General features: G+C 37.6%; 1 protein-coding gene across 1 annotated transcript in view; it reads right to left on the reverse strand.

The window, feature by feature from the left end:
• Positions 1–7625: 7625 nt before the first annotated feature.
• Positions 7626–25363, reverse strand: part of LOC150085776 (uncharacterized) — a 1040408-nt gene continuing 1022670 nt past the window's right edge. Inside the window, exons 17-18 of the mRNA XM_090374246.1 lie at positions 25262–25294; positions 7626–10317 (exon numbers count right to left, since the gene is read on the reverse strand). Of these exons, the coding sequence (XP_090230372.1) occupies positions 9108–10317; positions 25262–25294 (1243 nt within the window). The 3' untranslated portion in view covers positions 7626–9107. The remainder of the gene's footprint in view (positions 10318–25261; positions 25295–25363) is intronic.

The raw sequence follows: 25363 nt of genomic DNA on the forward strand, positions 1-25363 counted from the left end.
TAGACGTACTCCCCAAATTCCAGTTCTGCATCTCTTATATCTGTGTGACACCACATCTCTGATATCCTAACAAATATCTGCCTTTGATGTTTTGAGCAATAACTCAAATTCATCAAATTTGTTTACTAAACTCCTATCATTGGTGTACACGCAAGTATACCTGCACCTGTTTCTATTCTTAGCTACCCTAACACAACCCATGTGTTTAATTGTACTGCAATGGCTCCCAGCAGTCTCTGAAATATCATGCATCTTGTTTTTCAGGCTTCTGCTCATTCTAATAGAAGCAGTGCAAGAATCTCTTTCACCTCTGCCAGTGGCTACTGTCAATCTATTGGTCTTTGTCTCCCCCCCAAGCTAGCAGTTTTCCGACCACCTAACACTGCCTCGATAGCATCAGCAAATATTCTTGCACCCTTTCTGGATCTGTATTACCCTTTTCCCACTACCTAGCAGTTCCCTGAACCTTAAGGTATTCTCAATGATACCTTAAGGGTTCAGCATGGGAAAGTTATAGAGCAATAAAAGGACTGGAGCCTATAACAGCTACAAATTGATCTGTATAGTGCCACAGAAAGCTTAGGCTGGCATAGACAGATTATGAGAAAACGCTGGCAAAGAGAGCAAAGTGTAGGGATAAAGAATTCTTCACATATATGAATGCAAAGAAGAAGACAATCAGATCGGACGTGAGATAGTTTTAGGTACCCCAGCTGATGTTGCAGATAAACTCAATAGTTACTTTACATCGATATTTACAGAAGAAAAACCCTTTACATCAATGTGAAATTATGGGAGTGATGTTGCAATTTCACGATGATTATTTAATGTAAAAATTTTTAAGCATACAGGGGTGAGTAAGGCTCCTGGAGTTGATGGCATACACTCTGTAATTTTAAGGGAGGCAGCAAGTGAGTGCACTGAATCATTAAAGCTAATTTTGAGAGCATCACTAGACTCATTAGAGATTCCATTCGATTAGAAAAGTGCCAATGTATCATCAATATATAAATGCAGTTCTAAGAGTGTAATGAGAAATTACTGACAAGTCAAACTTCAGTAGTAGGGGAAAATCATGGAGGCAATGATCAAGGGCAGAATTCAGGATCATTTAGAAAGAAATGGAATTCTGAAAGATACATAGCATGGTAAAGGGAAAATCATGTTTAACAAATCGTGTTAGCTATTTTGACAGGGTCACCCATGAGCTGAATTTAGGAAATAATTTCAACATTGTTTATTTAGATTTCAGCAAAGCATTTGACTCAATCCCACATGAGCTGTTACTTTATAAGCTGAAACTGGTTGGAATCACAAGGAAAATCCTTAGATGGAAAGCAGGATGGCTTCTAGGCAGGAGGCAGAGGATTGTGGTAAATGGTTATTCTTCAGATTGGGGTAATGTAAGAAGTGGGGTTCCACAAGGATCAGTATTGGGACCACTGTTGTTTCTGATTTTCTTAAATGATGTTGATGAAGGGATAGAGGATGTGATGTCTAAAATTTGCAGATGATGTAAAGATTAGCATTAGTAGAGGCATATGATGCTAGAAAGCAAGCTTATATCACCCATCCATTTGTTCCAAATGTTTGTCTAGTTCTGCCTTGAATTAACTTAAGCTATCAACTTCCAAAACGACTGATGGAAGTTTGTTCCAGCAATCAACTACCCGCTGGCTAAAGGAAAATTTCCGCACATCTATTCGACATTTGTCTTGCCTCAATTTCAGTTTATGCCCCCTCAGGTTTGTAATCTGAACAAAAGGAAGAATCCCATCAGCATTGGGCCTGCTTAATCCATTCAAGGCTTTATATACCTCAATCAGATCGCCTTGCAGGTGCCTAGTCTCCAGACACTGCAATTTGTTTGCAAAACTTAAGCCTTTCTTCATAAGAGCACCCCCTTTGTTCCCCTCACTTGCGTTCTCTGTACTTGTCTAGCAACTCTACATCCTACCTAAATTGAGGTTAAGTTGTTGTTGTTTGGTTTTTAGGAGCATTAGCAACTAAGGCCATATTGCTCCAGGGATATGCGGTGGTCATTTCCTGACTTTTCCGCATCCTCCGTATTTGGTGGTCATGGGCTCGAACCCCGGTCTGATCAAGAAGCTTATGCTACACACTGCTGCTCCTGCCGACCTGGCTATGGAGGCGCCTTAGGTTAACAAATCTGTACACAGTACTCAAGGTGTGGCCTGACCATTGCCTTATAAAAGGGGATAATCACCACCTCCTTATCCCTGCTCATTGACAAGACCCCATGACCTACTCTGGCACTGTCTGCACTATCAGAAAACTTCATATCTGACTGCACAATTAGCCCCAGGTCTCTTTCATTCTCCAATACCCTGAGCGTTAATACCCCCCCCCCTCATGCCAGTTGGTACATTTCTCTGGGGTTACTGCTACCCATTTGTCAATGTTAAACTTCAGTTGCTACTTCTCAGCCCATCTGCCCAACTTTTCCAGATTCTGTTGCATCAGCATTAGAGCAGCAGATCCTCCTGTTATCCCCTACAGATCCAGATCCTGTTGCAGCAGCAGTAGAGTAGTTAATGATCACCGCCAAGCAGAGCTTCTTCAGAGTGACCTAGATAGACTTCAGGGATGGTCAGAAACGTGGCAGCTATGCTTTAATGCAAACCCAAAATAATTTAATAAATAACCCAAAAGAACTAAAGTCAGTAGTGGAAGAGAGGGACTTGGGAGTTACGATAAAGTCAAACATGAAGTTCTCCAAGAATTGTAGACAGGTTGTAAGGAAGGCCATTTGGTGTCCTCTCAATAATTTATTAAACATTTGCTAGTAGAGATAAGAACTCATAATTCCACTATATAAGGCTATTGTTAGACCACACTTTAAATACTATGTTTAATGTGGAGAATGCAACTAAAAAAGACATCAAGCTTCTCAAAAGGGTCCAAAGATGAGTAACAATGCCTGGTGAGATAGGCAAAAAGGCATACATATGAGGAGACTTCAAATATGTGGATTGCACAGCTTGGAAACGAGACTTGATTGAGATGTTTAAGGCTTTGAGAGGCAAAAGTAAAATTAATGAGGATGAAATTTTCAGGTTATAAATGATTCTTGAACTAGGGGCCATACATTCAAGTTATGGGGGAGATGTTTAGACTGGATTATATGAAGTTTTATTTTAGCGAGCAAGTTATAAATTATTGGAATAAGTTACCTACTTGAGTGGTTGAGGCTGACAGTTTGGGGAAATTCAGAAGTCAGCTTGACAGTTACCTGTGGGAGGAGAGAAATGCATAAGTTGTTTACTTTTCTTTTATTATTTTACTGGTTATTATTTTACTACTTGTTATTTTATTGTCCTAGAGGTTGTCTCAGACATGCCAGACAAGCTGTACTTGCTACCTGGGAGTCTAAAATGCTGATGTAACTGATATTCGGGTGACACTGAAGTCAAGTGGACCCAATTTCAGCGAAGTCGGTCTGTGACAGCCAAATCCTCTGCTTGCACCTTCACGACGGTGGGACTGTTAGTAATCCTGGGTATAACCGCCATGCACAAGCACATTGTGGGTGACCACCCAGGTGTGAACCAACGTAAGCAGGGGTTGAGGTGTGGTGCCCACACCACATGGAGGAGTGCTGCCCCTCTGTGTTACCAGGAAATACTAGGTGGTAGATGATTCTTATCAACTGGTGCAATACCACCACTTTGCTTATTGCAGGCTAGAAGTGGTGGAACCATGTTTAGTATCCAGAGCTAAGTTCCGGTCAACCCTTCCCCATCTCTTCTATCATGCAGTATGATTGATGACTTTTGAGGTTATGATGGACATCATGGCAAGATCTAATCTTCCTTGCATTTTGAGGGTAAAGCTCTAAAACGGTGTTCGCAGGCCAGCCGCTAGATAGTACACTGGACCAAACCTATTGATAACTCTTTAGGAGGCTTCTGGATCAGCTAGTGTATAATCTTGCTACCTCTACTCTTACAGATAGTGACTAGAGGGAGTCCGAGTAGTGTGTGTGTGGGGGGGGGGGTTGGCATTGTCAAGGCCATGTTATGTTAAGGATCTGGGTATATTCTTACCATGTCTATGCCATATCCAAATTTTTCATTATTTCATACAGCACTTTTTCTTAATATTGAATACACCATGAATTGTCAAACTAACTGAGTAAGCTTATAAGCTTATATAACCTCCCAAACACTTTCTAGTTCATTTCACAAATATATGTGGTCTCAACAATGTCCATTTCCACTTGCAGTCTGCCAAACCCCATGTACTTTTTCTGACAGAATCTCAGTTATTGGTTGATTCTACTACTGCTCATCTCAGTTGCCCAAGTTATTCGCTATATGATTCCTTTCGCCTAAAAAGTGGTACTTGTGCATATGTCCATTCCGATATTCCCCGTCAGAGACTTGGTAATTTGGAATCTCTTTACCTCATTGTGTCAAATTCATCTGTTGTCTCTACCGTTCTCCCAACTCCACTAATCACATGGAGCTCTTTGACTTCCTCTCTTTGCAACTTGACTCTCTCCAGTCCAACTTTCCTAACAGTGAGGTAATTTCCCTTAGTGATTTTAATGTTCACAACTCCAGCTGGCTTCCATTTTCTAGTCACACCAACCCAGCTGGTTGAGATGCTGAGGCTTTTGCAATTACTAATGACCTTGCACAGATTGTTCATTTCCCTACAAGAATACAAGACAATCCTAACCATACAGCTAACACGCTTGATCTTTTTCTCACAAACAACCCTTCTAAGTACACAGTCGAAGGTCCTTTAGACACCTCAGATCACAACTTGGTGATTGTCTTTTCTCAGATCACAACTTGGTGATTGCCTTTTCTCCATGGAGCATTTATGTCATGGCTATTCCCAACCTTGTGTTGTTTGGCTTTACAAGAATGCAAAATGGGATGACCTGTGTGATTTCTTTTCTTTGGTGTGTCAAAACTTCTGACATCAATGTTTGCTCAGATCGTGTCAGCGAAATTATTCTTGTAGGAATGGAATCCTTTATCCCACACTCCACTTTAAAATCTCGTCCTTTATCTAAACCTTGGTTTTCCAATAAATGTGCTAAGGCTGTTCAAGACAAGAATGTTGCATATCGTAATTGGTTTGTTTCCAATTATTCAGTTTCATTTTCAGCCTACACCAAAGCTTGCAACAATTGTAAGGCAGTTATTAATCAGTCCAAACTAGATTTGGAACAGGCTAAGAGTAGAAAACTTTCTTCTTGCCCTAATGGTAGCCGAAATTCTGGGCTCTTGCCCGCAACTTTTTCCCATCTCTGTCAAAACAAGATGGTTCTATTGTCACTTCGGCCCCAGTATAAAGCTGAACTGCTGGCATCTCAAAATTCTTCCAACTCATATATTAATGATCTTGGTAAAACCTCCCACCATTCCCAACACGCTCTTCAATGCCTCCTGTGTCTTTCACCAAAAGGATGTCGACGAATCTTGATGCTAAGAAAGCTCCAGATTTTGATGGTATTTCTCCACTTGTTCTCAAAACCTGTGCTTCTGAATTTACTCCTTTGTTGCATTTTTTCACTTTCTTATTCCAAAAGCGTTTTTCCTTCTCTTGGAAATTTGCTCATATGCAGCCAGTTCCTAAAAAGGGTGACAAATCCCTCCGATCCAATTATCGTCCCATTGCAATTACTTCTACCCTTTCTAAAGTAATGGAGAAATCAATCAACGGCCAACTCTTAAACTACCTAGAAACCTTCTATCTGATCAACGATTGCCAGTATAGATTCCGTCGGTGTCGATCCACTGTTGATATTCTGGTTTATGTTAACCATTTTTGGACAAATTCAATGGAAAAGTTCGGTGAAACACAAGCAGTTGCTCTTGACATCTCAAAGGCTTTCGATCATGTTTGGCATAAAGGTCTTCTAAACAAGCTTCCATCTTATGGTTTGCGAAATGTTTTTTGTAATTGTTTATCCAGTTTTCTTTCTGATTGCTCACTGAGGGTGATAGTAGATGGCTCTCTGTCTTCTAATTTCTCCACTAATGCTGGTGTCCCCCCAAGGTTCAGTTCTTTCTCCCACTCTTTTCCTCTCATATATTAATGACCTTCTTCCATTGACTGAAAATTCTATCCATAGTTTTGCCGATAATAGCACATTGCATTCCACTTTCCATTTTAAGAAACCTTGACCTGCTCAATCAGCTTCAACTTCTCGAATATCCGCTACCAATTCCTTAAATGCCGATATCCAGGTAATTCTCCAGTGGTTCAGAGACAAATTAGTTAATATCAATCCTTCTAATACTCAGTCTTGTCTTATATCTTGCAAAAAGGATTCTTCTGCTCGTATGTTTATCTTTGGGGAGTCTCCGTCGCCAGATGGGCAGGAGCAGCAGTGCGTAGCACGCTTCTTGATTAGACTGGGGTTCGAGCCCATGACCACCAGATGCGGAAAGGTCAGGGAATGACCACTGCATATCCCTGGAGCAATATGGCCTTAGTTGCTAATGCTCCTAAAAATTAAAACAACGGCTTATCTTTGGTGACACTCCGATTTCTAGGCAAGTTGATATATCTCTTTTGGGGATTACTCTGACTTCTAATCTCTCTTGGCACAAGCTCATTACAAATATTGCTTCCTCTGCATCTAAAAAACTTGGTTTTCTCTTTCGCTCTTGGAATTACTTTTCTTCCAAACAGCTGTTCACTCTGTACAAATTGCAAATCTGTCCTACCATGGAATACTGTTCCCATATCTGGGGTGATGCCCCCAAAACCTCTCTCAGGCTTCTTGATTCCATTCAGAAGAGGGTAGTTAGATTAATTAATGATTCATCTCTAACAGTCTCTTCACTCGCTGTCTCATAGATGTACTGTTTCTGCTGCATGCCACTTCTACAGATATTTCCATGGGCACTTCTGAGTTGGCTTCTATAATTCCCGCTCTCTCTTCCAAAACAGTCCAAACACGTGCCACTACCAGCCAACATCCATTTACTGTCCAACTTCAAACTCAGAACCAAATTTTCATCTTCCTCGTTTATTCATTCAACTGCTCTTTTCTGGAACAACCTTCCTTCATACTTATTTCCTGAAAATTTCAGCCTACAGAAGTTCAAGTCTAATGTCAACAAATATCTTCTCTTGTGTTTTCAACCTCCAACAGCTCGAAGCAGGGTACTAAGTAATATAGGTTCTAATACTTCTCATGTTTGGGGTTTTCATTAAAAAAAAAAAAAAAAAAAAAATTTTTTTTTTTGACTTGTGCAGCATAAGCCTTAGGCTTCCTTGCACCATATGGCCATTACTAATACTGGCAAAAATCCTTGTCTCACTTTTGTTCAAATGAATACCATCTCTATAAAACTGATTCCTACTACCTATGCATGTGGGCCACACTGATAAAATTCCCCTCCTCCCAGTCTTGCAAATTCACATGAATGGACTGAAGTAAAAGGAAATACAGGTCAGGTGTTTTAATTAAATCTTTATCATATCTTTGCAGTTTTAGTTCTAGAAAATTTTCTGAAATTAAATTGTGGTGAATACAAGTGTTAAACAAATTTTGTTGAAATTTGCCTTTTATGTATTTTGTAAATTATTACTGTATTTAAAATTTAATATGTGAAAAAAATTTCTCCACTCAACAATTCATTCAGGTCATTTATTTATCTATACACTAAATAGAAACATTTCAAAATGTACACTTCTCCCACCCCCTGGGATCAGGGGGAGAAAAAACAGAGACCACGGCCTGTCCTATAAAATCTGTTCTTTTTTTTATAAATAAAACGACTGTACGTACAGCACAATTAATACAGGCATCTAAAATGGTACAAGGCTGTCTTGGCATCTATTGTGCACCCTCCCGACAGAAACAGCGGCTCCGACAACAGAAAACACAACCAGGGAACACAAGCTGGATGGTCCTGGGGTGTGCAGCAAAAATGGTGGACATCGACCAGAATATTCTTTAACAACCCCCTCCCCCCCATATAGCTGAACAAGTTTTAAAGTATAAAGTAAAAATCACATAAGCTACCAAAGGTATGGTAGTAGGTGCATCACAACAAACTTACAATCTGCATCACTGGTGGCACTCCAGGCCATGGTAATTTTTTATTATTTTTTTAAATTTTTTTTTTTATTTTATACAGTATATGGTGGTAATGAGAATTTGATGGTGACACTGTACATACAGTCACATGTGAATTAATGAGTGGAAATTTTTTACAGGCTCCATGTGAATGAATGGAAACTGTGTGTATAACAATGAAAAAACATTCAGTGCTTTGACTACCAACTTACCAATGGCCATGAAGATAAACCACTAACTACAGCAGTTGCAGGCCAGACTAACCAAACAACTTTCTTGTATTTGATCACATAAACACTTTGGCTTGCACACCATAAGAACAGTCTGTTCCTCCAATTTAAGAAGAGTAAAATGTTCACTCCATGCAAAATATCCAAATGCTGGAGATGCTATATGGTGAAGAATGAAAATACAGTAGGCAACAGAATGCCTAGGAAAGTGGGCAACTTGCACTTCAATAAGAGATTCAAATGTGGGAGGCACACACCAGGCAGTGTCTAGCTCTGTACTGCATGAAAGACTGATAACACAAATTGCCTACATCGCCACTTAGCAGTAAAATTGTTCAGAAGTGACCTAGCTCTTCAAATAATAACCCATCAGATCCTTATTAGGGTGGATGGATAACCATGGTGATCACATTGAGGTAATGTTAGTAACAACACCAAAATTATTTCCATGAGTTGTAGGAGTAGAATGACAATACAGTCAATACCTTTGATTTGGTATACCATTAATATTTTACAAACACGTGAACACTGTACAATGCTGTATGTCATTCTCCTACCACTGTGTAGTTACACCAAGAGTAAGAGCACTCACAGTGTGGTCCCTGTGACAGTGCATTTCACAACCCAGAGTTTTACCACAGTAACCTACCAGTAGACTTTGATATGTGCACAGGATTATTCACCAACTCAGATTTCCATTCGTGCCTTTGGTTACAAAGCCAGCAAATTAAGTTTCTGTGCGTCAGCAGGTTTCACAACATCACACTGATCCTTTTGTTTATGTGACAGTTTCTGAAATTTAATGGTTATCTTGACTGAGACTCAAGTTCTAAAGGATGACTACCAACCTCACGCCTATCCTTTGAGAAGTATGTATCATGTGCATTTTCTACCACAGTAGCATGGGCTCCTAATTTTTGATGTAGAGGAGAGGAATTACCATGGAGAGTGTGTTGCCCTGAGTGGTTCGGCACAGCACCACCTCCACCAATCCCACCAGGTCCTGTACAAGGGATCAGAGGGGGTGGTATACCATTCCCAGGATTTCCAGGGGAAGTACTTTTATTTCTAGATGCAACTCCAGATCCACAGAGATTGTTCAGATAGGGATTCAGGGAAGAAAAGATACCACCCGTTACTGTGCTAGAAGGTAATCCTGGGGGGGGAACATAAGGGGGATCATTTGGTCTAAGAGGTGGGGGTGGAAGTTTGGAACGTTCATATGCTTCTCTTTGCCTGTCCAGCTGTAAATGTCGATCCAGATCTCTGGCTGATGCTTCATTTGCTGACACTGCCAGCTGCCTAGCAAATTCAGCATCTCGAAATCGGTCATGTGACAATGGCATCACTGATGACAGAGCATTATACCTCTGTATTAGCTGCTCACGATCCAGTTCACGTGCTTGGTGGAAGTCCAGAGCACGATAATGCTCACTTGCTGTTGCTACCACTGATGATGGTGTTGTTGTAGATGGAGGAAGAGGTCCCCAGAAGGGAGAAACTTGACAGTGTGGTGTCCGATCAGGGGGTATTCCAGCATGTCCTACACCCAATGGTCCAATCAATCGGGTACGCTCTAAAGAGTTCATACTCATAGCAAGAGATGATGTAATAGTCCGTGGTAAACAGTCACTCTGGGGTTCTGATCGACTGGGCTCATGAGTTCGAGTTTTGTCAGAGTTTGCTGTGGTCCCACCCCCTCCTGCAGAAACAATGTGTGATGCTAAAGAGTCCTGAGTGACAGAAGGGGCAACCACAGTAGTAACATTTTCTTCTTCTTTCTTTTCTTCTTTCACTTTCACTTCATGTTTTGAGGATGCTGCACTGTTTTCAAAGGCACTGTCAACTTTTGTATTGTTAATGACTTCTCGAGTAACACGAATAGGGGAGCGGGAAGCATCTCTGCGTTCTCGTTGTCTTTCCCAGTCTCTTTCACGCCCACGATCAATTACCATGTCACCATTCCTCATGGCATCAGGATTGTTTAGGTGCTGAATAACTCTGTTTTCTCGTTCCCTAGGTAAGAAAAAGGGTCCAATCAGTTTAGCAATTTACTTGTAACTTAAAACTTGAATTAATATGGATTTCAGTTTCTTAAACAGTAAGTTCACAGTTATTACTCATCACTTAAATTTAACAATTAACCTGCAAAACAATTATTATAATTAGCCATATGGTGCAAGGAAGCCTGAGGCTTTTGCTGCACCAGCCCAAAAAAAAAAAAAAAAAAAAATTTCAGAGTTACCCTGTGTGTGTGTGTGAGTGTGAGAGAGAGAGTCAGACAGAAGTAGAAGGGAATCACCAAGAAGAGAAGAATGAGATGATATCCAGCTCGGGACAGTGGGTGTGCCAAGCCCATACTCACCAGATGTAAGCCCCTGGGGTTAAAGCATATAATTTATATTCTTATATAATATATGTATGTGAATCACATGAGTTTATAAGAATTTTCCTTGGGAAATTCAGTGAGAGATAGCCTGATACCCAACACTCAACTGAACATCAAAATCCAACTATTCTAGTCCATGTGTTTCATGAGCAAATATTCATCCAACTTTATGTAAGTTCTCTCTGTAATTTACATAATAGCTAACTGATCACTTAGCCCATGCCTTACCACTTGAAAATCAAGCTTTGCGAGATATGTTATTGCCTCAGCACCTGGAAGGTGAATTCTACTTGGCAAACAACCCTGTGCAGACAAACACCCAAAATATTTAATTAAAAACTTCCTATAAATTACTATTTACATATAGAGGAACTCCCTGACTTACATAATACTCGATTTAAGTAAGTTTTTTCCAGCCAGTGTAAACTTTAAAAAATTGTGGAAACGTATTTTGCATCCCACAGGAATAAATGGAGGTATCGTGAAAATATCATAATGTGAATCCAGTAACATGTTTTTTTTTTTTTTTTTTTGTAATTTGTTCAAAGTCATAAGTTGAAAATTTCACTATATTACTAAGCTATTCATCTCTCTAAAAGGTCATATTTATAATGGAAATTGAAACTTCTCTTCATTCCTGTTTACATATTACAATGATGAAGGGAAAGGGTGCTAGGAAACAAAAAAAAATTGATTAAGAAATGAAGATGAAAATGATTAAGAACTACAAAACAGGACAAAGTTTGCCATCTATTAAAAGGGAATTAAGTCTTGCTACTTCAACAGTGAATACTATTTTAAAGGACAGTGTGCATATAAAAGAACGTGTCAAAGGATCAACAGTGATCACAAAACAGCATTCAGGTGCTATATCGAAGATGAACAGCTGTTAATAATATGGATGGAAAATGAGATTCAGAAGTGAATGCCCCTGAGTCTAATGACCATTCAAGAAAAAGCAATAAGTATTTATAAAGATATTAAAGATAAGTATGGCACACCGCAACTGAAATTACAGATTAAAACCCAAGTCAGTGGCAATCAACGAGTGGTTTAATAGGTTCAAGCATTGTGCTAGTTTCCACAACGTTAAAGTATGCGGTGAAGTCGCCAGTGTTGATTCTGCAGCTGCAGAGAAATTTTGTGATGTGTTGGAAAAAATTATTGATGAAGGTGGCTATTCAACATAGCAAATTTTTAACGTTGATGAAATTGCTCTATATTGGAAAAAACAATGCCAGGTTTCAAGGTGTCCAAAGATAGGGCCACACTCGGCGCTAATGCAGCGAGAGATTACAGATTAAAACTACTGCTTGTGTACTATTCTGGAAATCCTTGTGCTTTTTAAGGGCATCAATAAAGCCACCGTACCCATGCATTTTCGATCGAACCAGAGAGCACTGAACAATATCTCTTTGAGGATTGGTTTAAATGCTGCTTCATCCCTGAGGTTGAAAAATATTGTAAAGACAATAATGTTCCTTTCACGATTTTGCTTCTATTAAATAATGCTCCTGGACATCCTATGAATTGAAATCATCTAGATGATTTCGATTCGAACGTGAGAGTCATATTTCTACCGCCAAACACTACTTCACTCATCCAACCTATGGATAGAGCGTTATTTTGAATTTAAAAGCATACTATTTACGCACAACATTTACTAAATTTTTCTCATCAACTACTGCAGGCATTGTCTGAAGTAGTTGATGAGAAAAATTTTACGTTAAGAGACTTTTGGAAATCTTACAGTATTTACCACGGCATCGTAAACATTAATAAGGCCTGGGCAAAAATTACTAAAAGTTGTTTAAATTGCACATAGAAGAAAATATGCCTACAGTAAGTAAAAGGCTTCGAAGGATTTGAAAAAGATGAATCATATGAATCATATTATTTTTCATATGAAGAGGTTACAGATAAGATTGGAAAGGTTGCAGAGCTGTTTCATTTGGAGGTTGATGCCAAAGACGTGGAGGAGTTAATGGAGGAAGAAGAGAAGGAATTATCTAATGAAGAACTTACTGACTTGCAGGCAGCGATAGTGAAAGAAGAAAATGCTGACGAAGCTCAAGATGAACCAAATGAGGAGCCGAGATGCTTCATCCCCAGAGAGATGGCAATGGCAAGGTTTGAGAAGATGGATCGTGACAGTGAACGATTCTTAAAAGTTAACAGAGGGGTGAGTGATACAAATTGCTACAAAGAAATCTATGATGAAAAGAAAAAAGCCACCATCTAGTCATCTATTAATATGTTCTTTTGTAAGGTTGAGTGGCCAACCCCTTCTAAATTTCCACAGCCCTCGACCTCTGCAGTGGCATACTCATCAGCTGAAGACGTCGATTCTGGCTGGCAACGATGCTTGAGAGGTAAAACTTACTGACATTATGCCTGTCTTCTCTCTTTTTTTGTAATTTTATAATTTTGAAATTTTTTTAAATTGCACGCTTTTGTAAGTTTTCCTGCGCATGAGATAAAAAATTGAATAAATACAATAAATAATTCTATTCACATGTTCGTTGATTCAATCAATTCAGTGAGCACAGTTGCGAGTGCTGCACAAGCTTGGGGGAAATTCCGACTTACGTAGTGTAAATCAGAACTTCCCGGAATTTATTGCTGTTGTCACAGCACAAAGAAGATAAAATGAAACCTGATATTCTCTCAAAATGACCCCTATTCAGTGGGAAACAAGACACAACTTCAAATCCCAAGTCTAAATAGGAAGCAATCATACAAGATACTAAGCTTTTTTGTACCTACTAAGCAATATTTTTCAACCTCAGGGATGAAGCAGCATTTAAACCAATGAAGTTTTGCCTGATCTGCATTGATTTTGATGTTTCCAAATTCATGGTGTTTCTTGGTGTACTTTAGTGCTAATTCTAAAAATGTAAACCATTTTTAGAATGTACTATCATGTACAGTTTTTTTACACAGGGTGTTTCAAAAATGATGGTCAAAAGTACAAACTAAAATAAGCAAAAGAATCCTGGTGAACATCGGGCCACAAGTGAACTGTTTTCGAGATAATGCACATTTTCTGTTAAGATCCGCCACTGATTATAGGAGCACTAGTTACTAGGCAATTTGGGATTTCAGTCCTGTGAATCCTTTGCTAAGGGTGGTTTTATTAAACATAAGATAATAAATTTTTAATGTTTGGTTTCAACACCACAGGATTTTACAGATGTTACATGTTACTGGATGTTCATTCTAACACCCTTTCCTCAATATCAGGTGTTATGCTTCTGGGCCTACCTGCTTGTACTCCATGTGCAAAGCGTCCATGTTCTCTAAGGCACTGATGTACCCTGATGAATGTGTGCCTGTTGGGCTGCTTTCGGTGGCTAAATGCCTCTTGGTACAAATGTGCAGCCTCAAGTGCACTGCCGTTAGCTTTACCATACATGAAGTGCATGTCTGCATACTCTTCGTTGCTGTAACCTCTTTCCATGTTGACTATCCTTTGATAAGTACTACTATGCTTGCTACGTCTCAGAGCATTGAGAGAGGGGAAACGGAAAGAATGAGCATAACCTAACCTAAACAAACAAATCAGTGGTGGATCCCAACTAGAAATGTGCAATATCTCTAAAATGATTCACTTAAGGACCCATGTTTACTAGGCTTTTTTTGCATATTGTATGTAGTCTGTACAGTTCACCTTTAAATTACTGACCATCACTTTTGAAACACCCTGTATACCTGCAAAAGCAGGTTTCCCCCTTAAAAAATTCATGCTGAGATTGCCATATTACTGCATTCCTGTCTAAATGATTCGATATTGCATCTTTAACCAATGACTCCATTATTTCCTTGGAACACAAGGTCAAGCCTATACATTTATAACTACTCACTTTGCCCTTTGATTTCCTCCTTTGTGAATAGGAGAGACATTTGTAAATCTATAATCAACAGGGACTTCCCTTATAATTTTGAGAACATCCTAGGATGTTCTCAAAATTATGGCTAAAGGTTTACTTATCTCTTTTGCCTGCCTCTTTTAATATATTTGAGTAGATTCCTTCAAGCTTTGGAGTGCCGTATTTGCTTCAACAGTTTCTCTTTCATTTCTTCTTCATTATCACAAAGCCATCTAACTTCCAATTATAAGTTGGTATACTTCTGGTTATCTCCATCTGCAAAAACTTCAAGTGTGAATGCAGATGAAAAATATTAATTCAATTTGTCTGCAACCTGAAGTTTGTGTTGGAACAGCAACTCCAATCTGCAGCGTCTCAACCCCATTAGGATTTACAGACCTTACAGGAGTTAAAGGATCTGCTGGCTATGTGTTGGTACCAGATACTACAAGACACATTTAGAAATCTTGTAGCACCCATGCCTCGCTGGGTAAGAGCTGTTTTGGCTGCATGTGGAGGATCAGCATCATATTAAGTAGGCTGTCATAATGTTTTGGCTCATCGGTGTATGCATGTTTCTTTGTGATATTTTTAAATTTTGTAAATATGAAAACTTTGTACCTAAATGCTTTTAAATATTTATTTTTTGTTATTTACTCTTGACTGCTTAAACAGTCAAGGATGGAATTATTGTCAAAAATCAAATTAGAATTTTAAATGAAAACTTCTGAAGAAAAAACTTGTTACTTTATATTTTTTGATACAAATGTCAGCAGATTTTTAGCTTTTGTATGCACAGACTGATAAAGCATTGTATTGTTGATATGGGTATCAGTATTTCCCAACATGCTGCCATAGTGCAGGTAATGCATTATTGTCCAGGATGTCTAGACAGTCCTCAGCATTTATGGTTTTGTCCAAAATAACTAATGATCTCAGGCGAAACTTCATTGTTGAGACAATACTGTCTATCAGGTAGCTTTTTCTGGGCATCTCCCTAGCAACAATCAGATTAATAGATAATGTACCATGATTTTTCACTACAAAGCAAACCTTCGACTGGTCTACACAGTGTCTGGCATTAGTCAGGTGATTAGTGGGTGACTGCATAACCATGGTAACCCATATCATGCAGTGTATTGTACTAGTTCTTACACTTGTCCCAATCATCTTGCTGAGGGCTTGTTTGTGTGTGTGTGTGCTGCAACGTCAGTCTACATTCTAAGCGTATAATTTTTTGCACTGCACTCCCTTCTAATATCAACTCTGTCATCTTTCACATGCAGACTTCATCACCAATTGCCAATCTAAGGATCTTCAATGCCATCAAGTAGATGAAAACTGTTTTCATTATTCTATTGAGTGCTTATGTGGCACCCTGTCATCAATCTGTATCGGAAATTAAAATTGCAGCATCCTGTATTCACAATAGTACTACCATCTTCTCAAAGACCTACAAGCATATTTATAGTTGTCTGACATGGTGCATGGGTAAGATGTGACCAGCTAGCAGGGTGTCTAGATATTAATGGTAGGGCTGTGTGTGTGTGTGTGTAGAAAGGATTAATCCTTTAACAGTCTTATCAGCATGCATGCTGTTGTACACTGTACATTAAACCTTCAATTTTGCAGATGAAAAAAAAAAAAAAAAAAACCTGACTGGCACCAGAGTGTATTTTGGGCATGTTCATGAGTAGGGTAAACCAGGAAATTTTAATGGTAGCAACAGCAGTCATCCCAGTCTGTTTACCATGTCTGTGAGGAATATAGCATGGGGGGGGGAAGCCAACTGTGTCAGATATTGTAAGAAGCAAGGCCTTAAAGTTAAACAACCTTAAACTTAATGTTTTTTTTTAAAGCATCTAAAATCAAACTACTGTCTCAACTTTGGCTTCTTAGTTCAAACTTAAATTAAATAAATTTTTACATGAACCTTTATGGTCAGAAGATAAATTATTATCTACTACGTACTATGTATTTACTAATAGAGCAAATAATCAAGGTAAATAAAAGCTTGCTTTTTGTTGTTTAACTTTATTTCACTGTTTCTAATACAAACATATACAGAGTAACTGTTTAAATTTTGAATTAGGTGGGATACAGATGGTCTCAAAAAAAAAAATAAATAAAAAAAAAACTCTCAATCAACCCCCCCCCCCCCCCCCCCCCCGAAATCAAGGAGTTACTGTATTACCATTCATCCTTTGGGAAGAGGAGCAAGAGATCATTTAAAATGGTACACTTTATAACTTTATTCTTTACGATACTGAATAACAAGGACAAGTGATAAATTCAGTAACAGCAGATATTCAAACAAAGTCATTTCCTTACTACTTCACTCCCAACACATGGTAGCACTGAGTAAGTGAAATGATTAACATAGGATCCATGTTGACCAAGAATATGGCACATTATGCATGCCAGCAGAGGTAAGGAATGTTTTACAGATACACCTCCCAAATGATGTAGATAAAAACTGAATGATATTTTATTATTTTTTGGTTATCAGAATACTACAATGCACCCACAAGACATTTAAAAGTAGTGATTCAAATATCAAGACAATAGCATTTCTTATGGCAATTTTAATTCTGCTGGTTTAAAAATACATAGGACAAGATAATCCTGAAATGTACTAATTTAATTTCATAATCCATCCAGCTTTTGCTTTATTAAATTAATAAAGAAAATTTTAATCTGTGTACTATAGGTTTGCATTATCTGAAACCAAAAACGATTCTTCCATTAAAGAAAGAAAAATAATACAAGTCAGTATTAATAATGCAGATACTTATGGACTGTAGGAACTTATCATTAAACATATGTATTCATTCATTAAAAAAAATACAAAATTATGAATTAATTTTTTTTATAAAAGAAAAAAACTACAGATTTGCACTATGACTGCATCATTGTACAAATCAGTAGCTTAAACGTAAAGAATACTATTCAATTTCTTGTTCAATGAAATATGGCAAGAAACACATTTAATCATATTATTAGCATTAGTAGAGGCATATGATGCAAGAAAGCAAGCTTAGACAGCACCAACCAAAAAAAAAAAAAAAAAAAAAAAAACTTCCCATTTCACCCACCCATTCATTCCAAACGTTTTTAAACTCCTTCCGTGAATTTATTTAAGCTATCAACATCCACAACGACAGATGGAAGTTTGTTCCAGCAGTCAACTACCCACTGGCTAAAGGCAAATTTCCACACATCTATTTGATGATTGTCCTTCCTCAATTTCAGTTTACGTCCCTCAGGTTTGTAATCTGAGGAAGAATCCTATCGGCATTGAGCCTGCTCAATCCATTCAAGGCCTTATACACCTCAATCAGATCACCTCGTCTCCAGGTGCTGCAATTTGCAGAACTTAAGCCTTTCTTCGTATGAGCATTACATTACATTATGGCAGAGAAGCGTATAAATTACCACGTGATTAATTCAGAAGCCTATGGTAGATCATAAATTAGTTTGTAATCAAGTCACAATGGAGATTAGGCAAATTAAGGCAGATTATGAGAAAGCTCTGGAAAAAATGCAAAGAAAATAGCAACAAGGACTTCTATGCTTATATTAACAGAGTAAGACTGTATGTCAATGAGTTAACTGTTGATTACCCTGCTTAGCAGTATTGAATCCAGGGAGTGACTGGGGGTGATTTTCACCCCCAGTGGAATAAAATTCCCCCTGGCGAAAAATAGTAATTTTTATCTTAATATTCGTTCAAAGACCTTGGATGTTGAAATTTTTGCCACTTTTTTTTATTTAATTTTAATTGAAATTTTTTTCTTACTGTGCTGTTTTGGGCCATATCAGTTTACACAATGTTGTAATTATAAAATGCAAATTCAATAAATTTGTGTCAAATATTCATATCAACTAAGTGTGATAATCATTAGGTGGTACAACACAGCGAAAATAAGTCACTGAAATTTAAAAGACACGAAATTTTCAAAATAATGAAATGGCAATATTTCTAGCTGCCCAAATTGTAACTAAAAGCCACTATTTAAAGTGTCTGCATTTTTGTTTTATGGTTTTCAGGTTCCCTTTATTTTCGCACAAGCCATCTCTTAGTAGTGTTTCACACACATGGGCTACTTGCGACTAATTCTTTGTTCGTATATCGTGAGCAAAACAACAACTAGATCACAGGCCATGAATAGGTTCACCTGAATTGGTTCCTCAGTGACACTGCTCATTTAGTTCATCAGAATACTCTCTAATATTCACAATATTCTGAGGAACAGAATATTGTAATATTAGAGTGTCCCACAGCTTTCAGGGGTAACGATGTCTAGGCAGAGAGAGGAGTCTACTGCAGTCACTATTTCAATCATCAACAGTGTCACTTTATGGTTTTCACATTCCCTTTATTTGGTTTTTTTCACAGCAAGCGTCTACTGGATGTTGGCTGGTGGCACATTCAGAAGAACAGTGCCCATGGAAGTATCTGAAGAAAAGGCATGCAGCAGAAACAATAAGTCTATGAGACAGAGTGGAGAGACTCTGTTAGAGATGAGTCATTAATTAACTTAATTGCCCTCTTCTGAATGGAATCTAGAAGCCTGAGAGAGATTTTGGGGGCACCACCCAACATGTGGGAATAATATTCCATGGTAGGGTGGATTTGCGGTCTGTACAGAGTGAACAGCTGTTTGAAAGAAACATAACACCGAGAGAGAAAACCAAGTTTTTCATATGCAGAGAAAGCAATATTTGTAATGTCCTTGTGCCAAGAGAGATTAGAAGTCAGGGTAATATCCCCAAAAGAGATATATCATCTTGCCTGTCACCAAAGATAAGCTTAGGAGCAGAAGAATCCTTTTTGCGAGATAAGATAGGACTGAGTTTTAGAAAGACTGAAGTCAACTAAGTTGTCTTTGTCCCCACTGGAGAATTACCTGATCGGCATTTAAGGAATTGGTAGTGGATATTTGAGAAGTTGAAGCTGATTGAGCAGGGCCAGGTTTCTCAAACTGGAATGCAATGTGTTATCATCGGCAAAACTATGAATAGGATTTCCGGTCAATGGAAGAACATCATTAATATATAAGAGGAAAAGATGGGGGAAAGAACTGAACCTTGGGGGACACCGGCATTAGTGGAGAAGTTAGAAGACAGAGAGCCATCTACCATCACCCTCAGTGAGCGATCAGAGAGAAAACTGGATAACCAATTACAAAAAACAGTTAGCGAAGTTTAGAAGACCTTTATGCCAAACACGATTGAAAGCCTTTGAGATGTCAAGAGCAACTGCTTGTGTTTCACCGAACTTTTCCATTAAATTTTGTCCATAAATGGGTAACATAAGCCAGAATATCACCAGTAAGCCATAAGCTTACTGGTGAATATCACCATAAGCCAGAATATCACAGAATCCATACTGGCGATCGTTGATCAGATGGAAGGTTTCTAGATAGTTTAAGAATTGGCGGTTAATTGATTTCTCCATTACTTTAAAAAAAATAGAAGTAATTGCAATGGGACGATAATTGGGTGGAAGGGATTTGTCACCGTTTTTAGGAACTGGCTGGATATGAGCAAATTTCCAAGCAGAAGGAAAAACACCTTTGGAATAAGAAAGTGAAAAAAGCGGCAAAGGACAGGTTATTCAGATGTTAAATAATAAATATTTCCTTTTGATTCCTATTTTGATTTCTCATATTCTCTTATTATAACATTCATATATAAACAGGTGTTTGTAACATATATTGTAAATATTAATAAAAAATCAAAATATTTTTATATAGTTTTTAATACAGTTTGCCAATTGTCTTCTGTTTCTAGTCTATCATTGCTGATGGGTTTAGTTTGGGGAAGATTGACGTACATCAACTATGCTTTGCTCTTCCTTGGTAGCAGTAAGTAGACATCAGGAATGGAATACAAGATTAGTTTTATAAAAACTGTATAGATTAACAATCTTTTAATATGGATATTATTGCATTACAAACTTAGATCTCTTATAGCTATTATATTTTGAAATCTTAAATAAAAATTTACATGTATACATGTACCACCAGTTTACATTCTCCTCCCCCCACTTGTGTAAACACTCTGGATTCAACACTGCTGCTCAGGTTGTTGACAAACTGAATAGGTATTTTGCATTTACGTTCACACATGAGGAATTCCTTAAGGAAAGGGATGCCAGAAGTTTATCAAACTCCAATGAGGACCTAAATGATTTTGCATAACTGAAATGAAACTGGAAGAGGAATTGCTGCAGTTGAACATAAAAAAGCACCTGGGGTGGATGGGATCTATCCAATCATATTAGGAGAGGCAGCAAAGGAAGTAAGCAAGCCTTTAGCCATATTTATGAGAACATCCTTGGATTTGGGGGAGGTTCCTGTGGACTGGAGACATGGAAATGTATTCCCAATTCATAAAGAGGGCTCAAAAGGTAACATGAGTAATTGCAGACATTATTTCTTTAATGTAGGATCATCTGGTCAGGAATGCAATTATACTGTGGTCACAGCATGGATTTGTTTAGGGGGCAGTCTTGTCTAAATCTGATAGGTTACTATGATGCAGTGACCAAGGAATTGGATGCAAAAATTAATTTTGATATCATATACTTGGATTTCAGGAAGGCTTTTGATACTGTTGCACATAAAAGACAGAAACAAAAGCTCTTAAATTTGACTCTTACACGAGATATGCAAAAAATACAATTTAACATTTACCATAAACCCACCAATACAAGGACGTTCCCACACTACTTATTATTATTATTAGCTGTATGGTGCAAGGAAGCCTGTGGCTTATGCTGCACCATAAAAAAAAAAAAAAAATCTGAATTACCCCAAAAGAGAGAGAGAATAGAAGGGAATCACCAAGAAAGAGAAGAATGATGATATCCAGCTCAGGACCCTAGGTATGCCAAGCCCATACTCACCAGATGTGAGCACCTGGGGGTAACAGAAGTTATTATCTATTTACTCATAGAAGGTCCATAATAATTAACCAGTTCCTTAATGCTTACAAAATTCTACTTCTGAATCCACCTTAGACAAAAATTGACATACTAACCAACATGTTTTTAAACTCTCCATTATTAATCAAATCAGATTACAACCTAAATATAAGCCAGAAAACATGATACCTATTAATAAAACCAATAAAAAATACTTTATTTCAACAATAAATATAAGCAGCTCAATAAACTCTTTAAAGATACAGAATTCAAAATTGTAGCCAGGCCCATGCAGAAGCTCCATAACATATTGAGAAACCACACAGTTCTTCCTTCTTTCTCGGTACAAGTAAGTGATCTTGTATACACTATTTCTTGTAGTCAGTGTGATTCGCTGTATCAAGGGTTGACTTGGTGTACTCTAGATTTACACCCCGCTTTGGTCCACACATCGCAAGCAGCAGCATCGGAATTGGTTTTTCATGCCATCAATTAAAGTCATGCAATCTTATTTAATGAAGCGGAAATTTTAAACATACAACATAATTACATAAAATTATTAATTGCTGAAACCCTTGAAATGACGTTACACGCAAATTCCATCAACGTGTGCCGTCCTTAACTAATTTTGGATTTCCGGTCTTTTTTACTCATATGCCAATACAAATAATATTTCCATTTAAGAACTAAATGCAACACCATGTTATTTTTTACCTGTGAATAAAACGATCAGTTGAAAAGCACTGTCTGCTTAAGGAAGTAAAATGCAGTAAATTTTGTTTAATTTGTATGTTCAATGTGTTTATCCAAATGTTATAATCATGATTTTAATTATTCTGACACAATGTCTTCTCACACTCATGGTCTTGCTGAGTTGGTTTGATGTGTTTCAGAGTCGGGTTGGGCTCTCAGCTTTCGATTTGTTGTGTGGTGAATTGGTCATGTCTCTATGAGTGGAAGAATTCATTAAAATTATTTTATCCATTTATTTTATTTGTTTACACTTGGAGAGCACTGACTGGAAGCATTCTATGTAAAAGATTAGGTAATCTTATTTAAACAAAATACTGATGTATAAACTGGGATAATGTGGCACTAAGAGCAAGTTACTGCTATGGATAAAGGGATGGCTAAACTGAAGAAGACAGAGAATTGTTATCAATGGGCATTGTTCTTCGTGGACTAATTTTATCAGTGGAGTCCCCCAGGGTTCAGTGTTGGGCCCATTGTTGTTTTCAATATTTATTAATGATATTGATGAAGGGCTATCAGGCTTAATGTCAAAGTCTGCAGGTGATACAAAGGTTGGCAGGTTGGTTTGCAACAAGATCTAGGGATATTGGGTCAGTGGGCTGAGAAATGGCAGTTGAAGTCTAACATTGACAAATATGATTACTGTATATATCAGCAGTAATCCCAAAGTAACTTATCAACTGTGTGGTACTACACTCAGGGCAGTGGAAAATGAAAAAGACCTAAGTGTAATTGTGCAAGTCAGATATGAAATTCTCTGAGTAATGAAGACATGTTGCCAGAGCAGCTCATTGGGTTTTGTCAATGATATACAGAAACTTTGCCAGCAGAGATAAGGAGGTGATTATCCCTATGGTTAGGCCACATCTTGAGTACTGTATACAGGTCTGGAGGCCTCACTTTAGTATGGATATAGATTTGCTGGAATGAGTGCAGAGAAGGGCAACCAAGTTGGTGAAGGGAACAAAAGGGTGCTTTTACCTATGAAAGCTTCAATTCTGCAAATTGAAACTTTTGAACAGTAGGAACCTGTAAGGTGATCTGATTAAAGTGTTTAAGGCCTTGAATGGATTAAGTAAGCTGCATATGAATGGCATTTTTCTTCTTGCTGAGACTACACACGAGGGGGCATAAATTTAAGTTGAGGAAGGATAGTTGGAAAAAAAGGATTCACGTCCACAAAAAAGGATGGAACAGGCTTCCATTATTTTTTGTGGAAGTGGATGGTTTGAATAAATTCAAGGAAGAACTAGACAAATTTTTTAGGGTATGGATGGGAGAAGTGTGTGTGGTTTTTTTTTTTTTTTGGCTAATGCTACATAAGCTTGCTTTCTTGCATAATTTGCCAATGTGCATAAAACAAACAAAACTTAAATCCCCTGCTATTACAGCTATCATATGTCTTTATTCAGAGAAGATGCAGAAGAATTAGGGCAGGCAGTGCTCCACATCCCTAACTTCACAGGGAGGGGATCCACAAAGTTTGTTACATATAAATCCAGTCCAGCATTTTCACCTCAAAAGCTGGACTTGTAAGGCAAGTCATGGTGACTTGCTAACAACATTAATGCATTATGTAGCAAACTCAGTTTTACTCCTTGCTGCTTACACACAACTGAGGCTTTTGCCAGTTCATGTAAATATTTTTTTGCTCTCACATGCCTGAAGCTTCTGCCCTAAATTTACTTGGGTTAGTCTCAGAGTTAATATCCAGTGAAAAGGGTACTCAAGAGAGAAAGAGGTCAAATATGTGGCCTGAATAAAATTTATCATCATTAACAATGTTTGCTGCCAGCTTGACCTATAGCCTTAATGAATTCAAAAATTACAGAAATGAGTAATCTGGATTGGAGAGGCAGAGACACTTTTGGGTTTTTTGTTTTCTTTTTTCACTATGGCTGAATTATTTAGTCACTGGTAAGGGTTGGTTGACAAAAATATCAATTTTTTCTTCCATCAAATTGGAAGAAAATGGTTCTTAAAGTCATATAGTTTTAGATCCAAGTGGATTAAAAACCCCTTCACACACATACCAACATACAGTTGATGAATTAATGCAGTGAAGTGTTATTTTATACCTATGATCCAAAAAAGTGGAATAGACTATGATTTGTTTGTTTTGGTTTTTAGGAGCATTAGCAACTAAGGCCATATTGCTCCAGGGATATGCGGTGGTCATTCCCTGACCTTTCTACATCCTCCGTATTTGGTGGTTACGGGCTCGAACCCTGGTCTAATCAAGAAGTGTGTGCTATGCACTGCTGCTCCTGGCTACGAGGCGGCCATGGACTATGAAAGCAGGGGAAGGTTATTAAAAATAAAGGAACTAATGATATTTTTCAAAAATATATATAAAATACCATAATATTACTTGATACTTTTTTTGTAGGGTGGGGTACACCAAAAATGAAGGAGAGGTCCTCAATAAAATGCTTTTGCAATGAGTTCAAGAAAGAAAATTGGTTAATTTTCTTTCTTGAACTGATGTTTTTTTTTGGTTAAAAATAAAAAATTTAATTTACACTAATTTCAGACAGAGCTTTGAAATTTGTATTGCTTTAAGCGTATCAAATTTTAGCCATGTGTGCCATTAAAAATAAATTCAGAACCTAACTACACATTTAGCATGACTTGCACTTAAAATTAACCAGGATTACTCTGACATTGCTAAGTTATGTTCAATGAAACAAGTCCTTCCATCACATTAGAATTTTAATTATATGAAAATAATATAAATAAATTTGAACTTTAGTTTTATTCTCAAACTTCAGTTCTTCAGTGCTCTATAGAGTTCTGTTTTGATGGTATGTGGACATTGTATTTTTGATTTAGTGGTATAAAATTGAAAATACTGAGAACCCTTCTTAACTTCTATATGTTATCAGTGAGTGTAACAACTGTGATAGTGGAAATGGACTAAAAGTAAGCAGTAGGCTTATCTTGTACAAGATCCTCCAATGTACATGAACATTTTTCTAAAATATTATTTAAACAATAAGATTACAGTTAATATCTTACCTATCTTTCTGCCGATCTTGTTCTTTCTTTTCCCTATAAAAAAATAAGAAATTTGCTTTAAGGAAAATAGAGTATTATGCTTAAAGTTAATATTCTTTAACA

Source organism: Mastigoproctus giganteus, chromosome 5 (genome assembly GCF_048544385.1).
Source record: "Mastigoproctus giganteus isolate SK-2022 chromosome 5, ASM4854438v1, whole genome shotgun sequence".
NCBI classification, from domain to species: Eukaryota; Metazoa; Arthropoda; class Arachnida; order Uropygi; family Thelyphonidae; genus Mastigoproctus; species Mastigoproctus giganteus.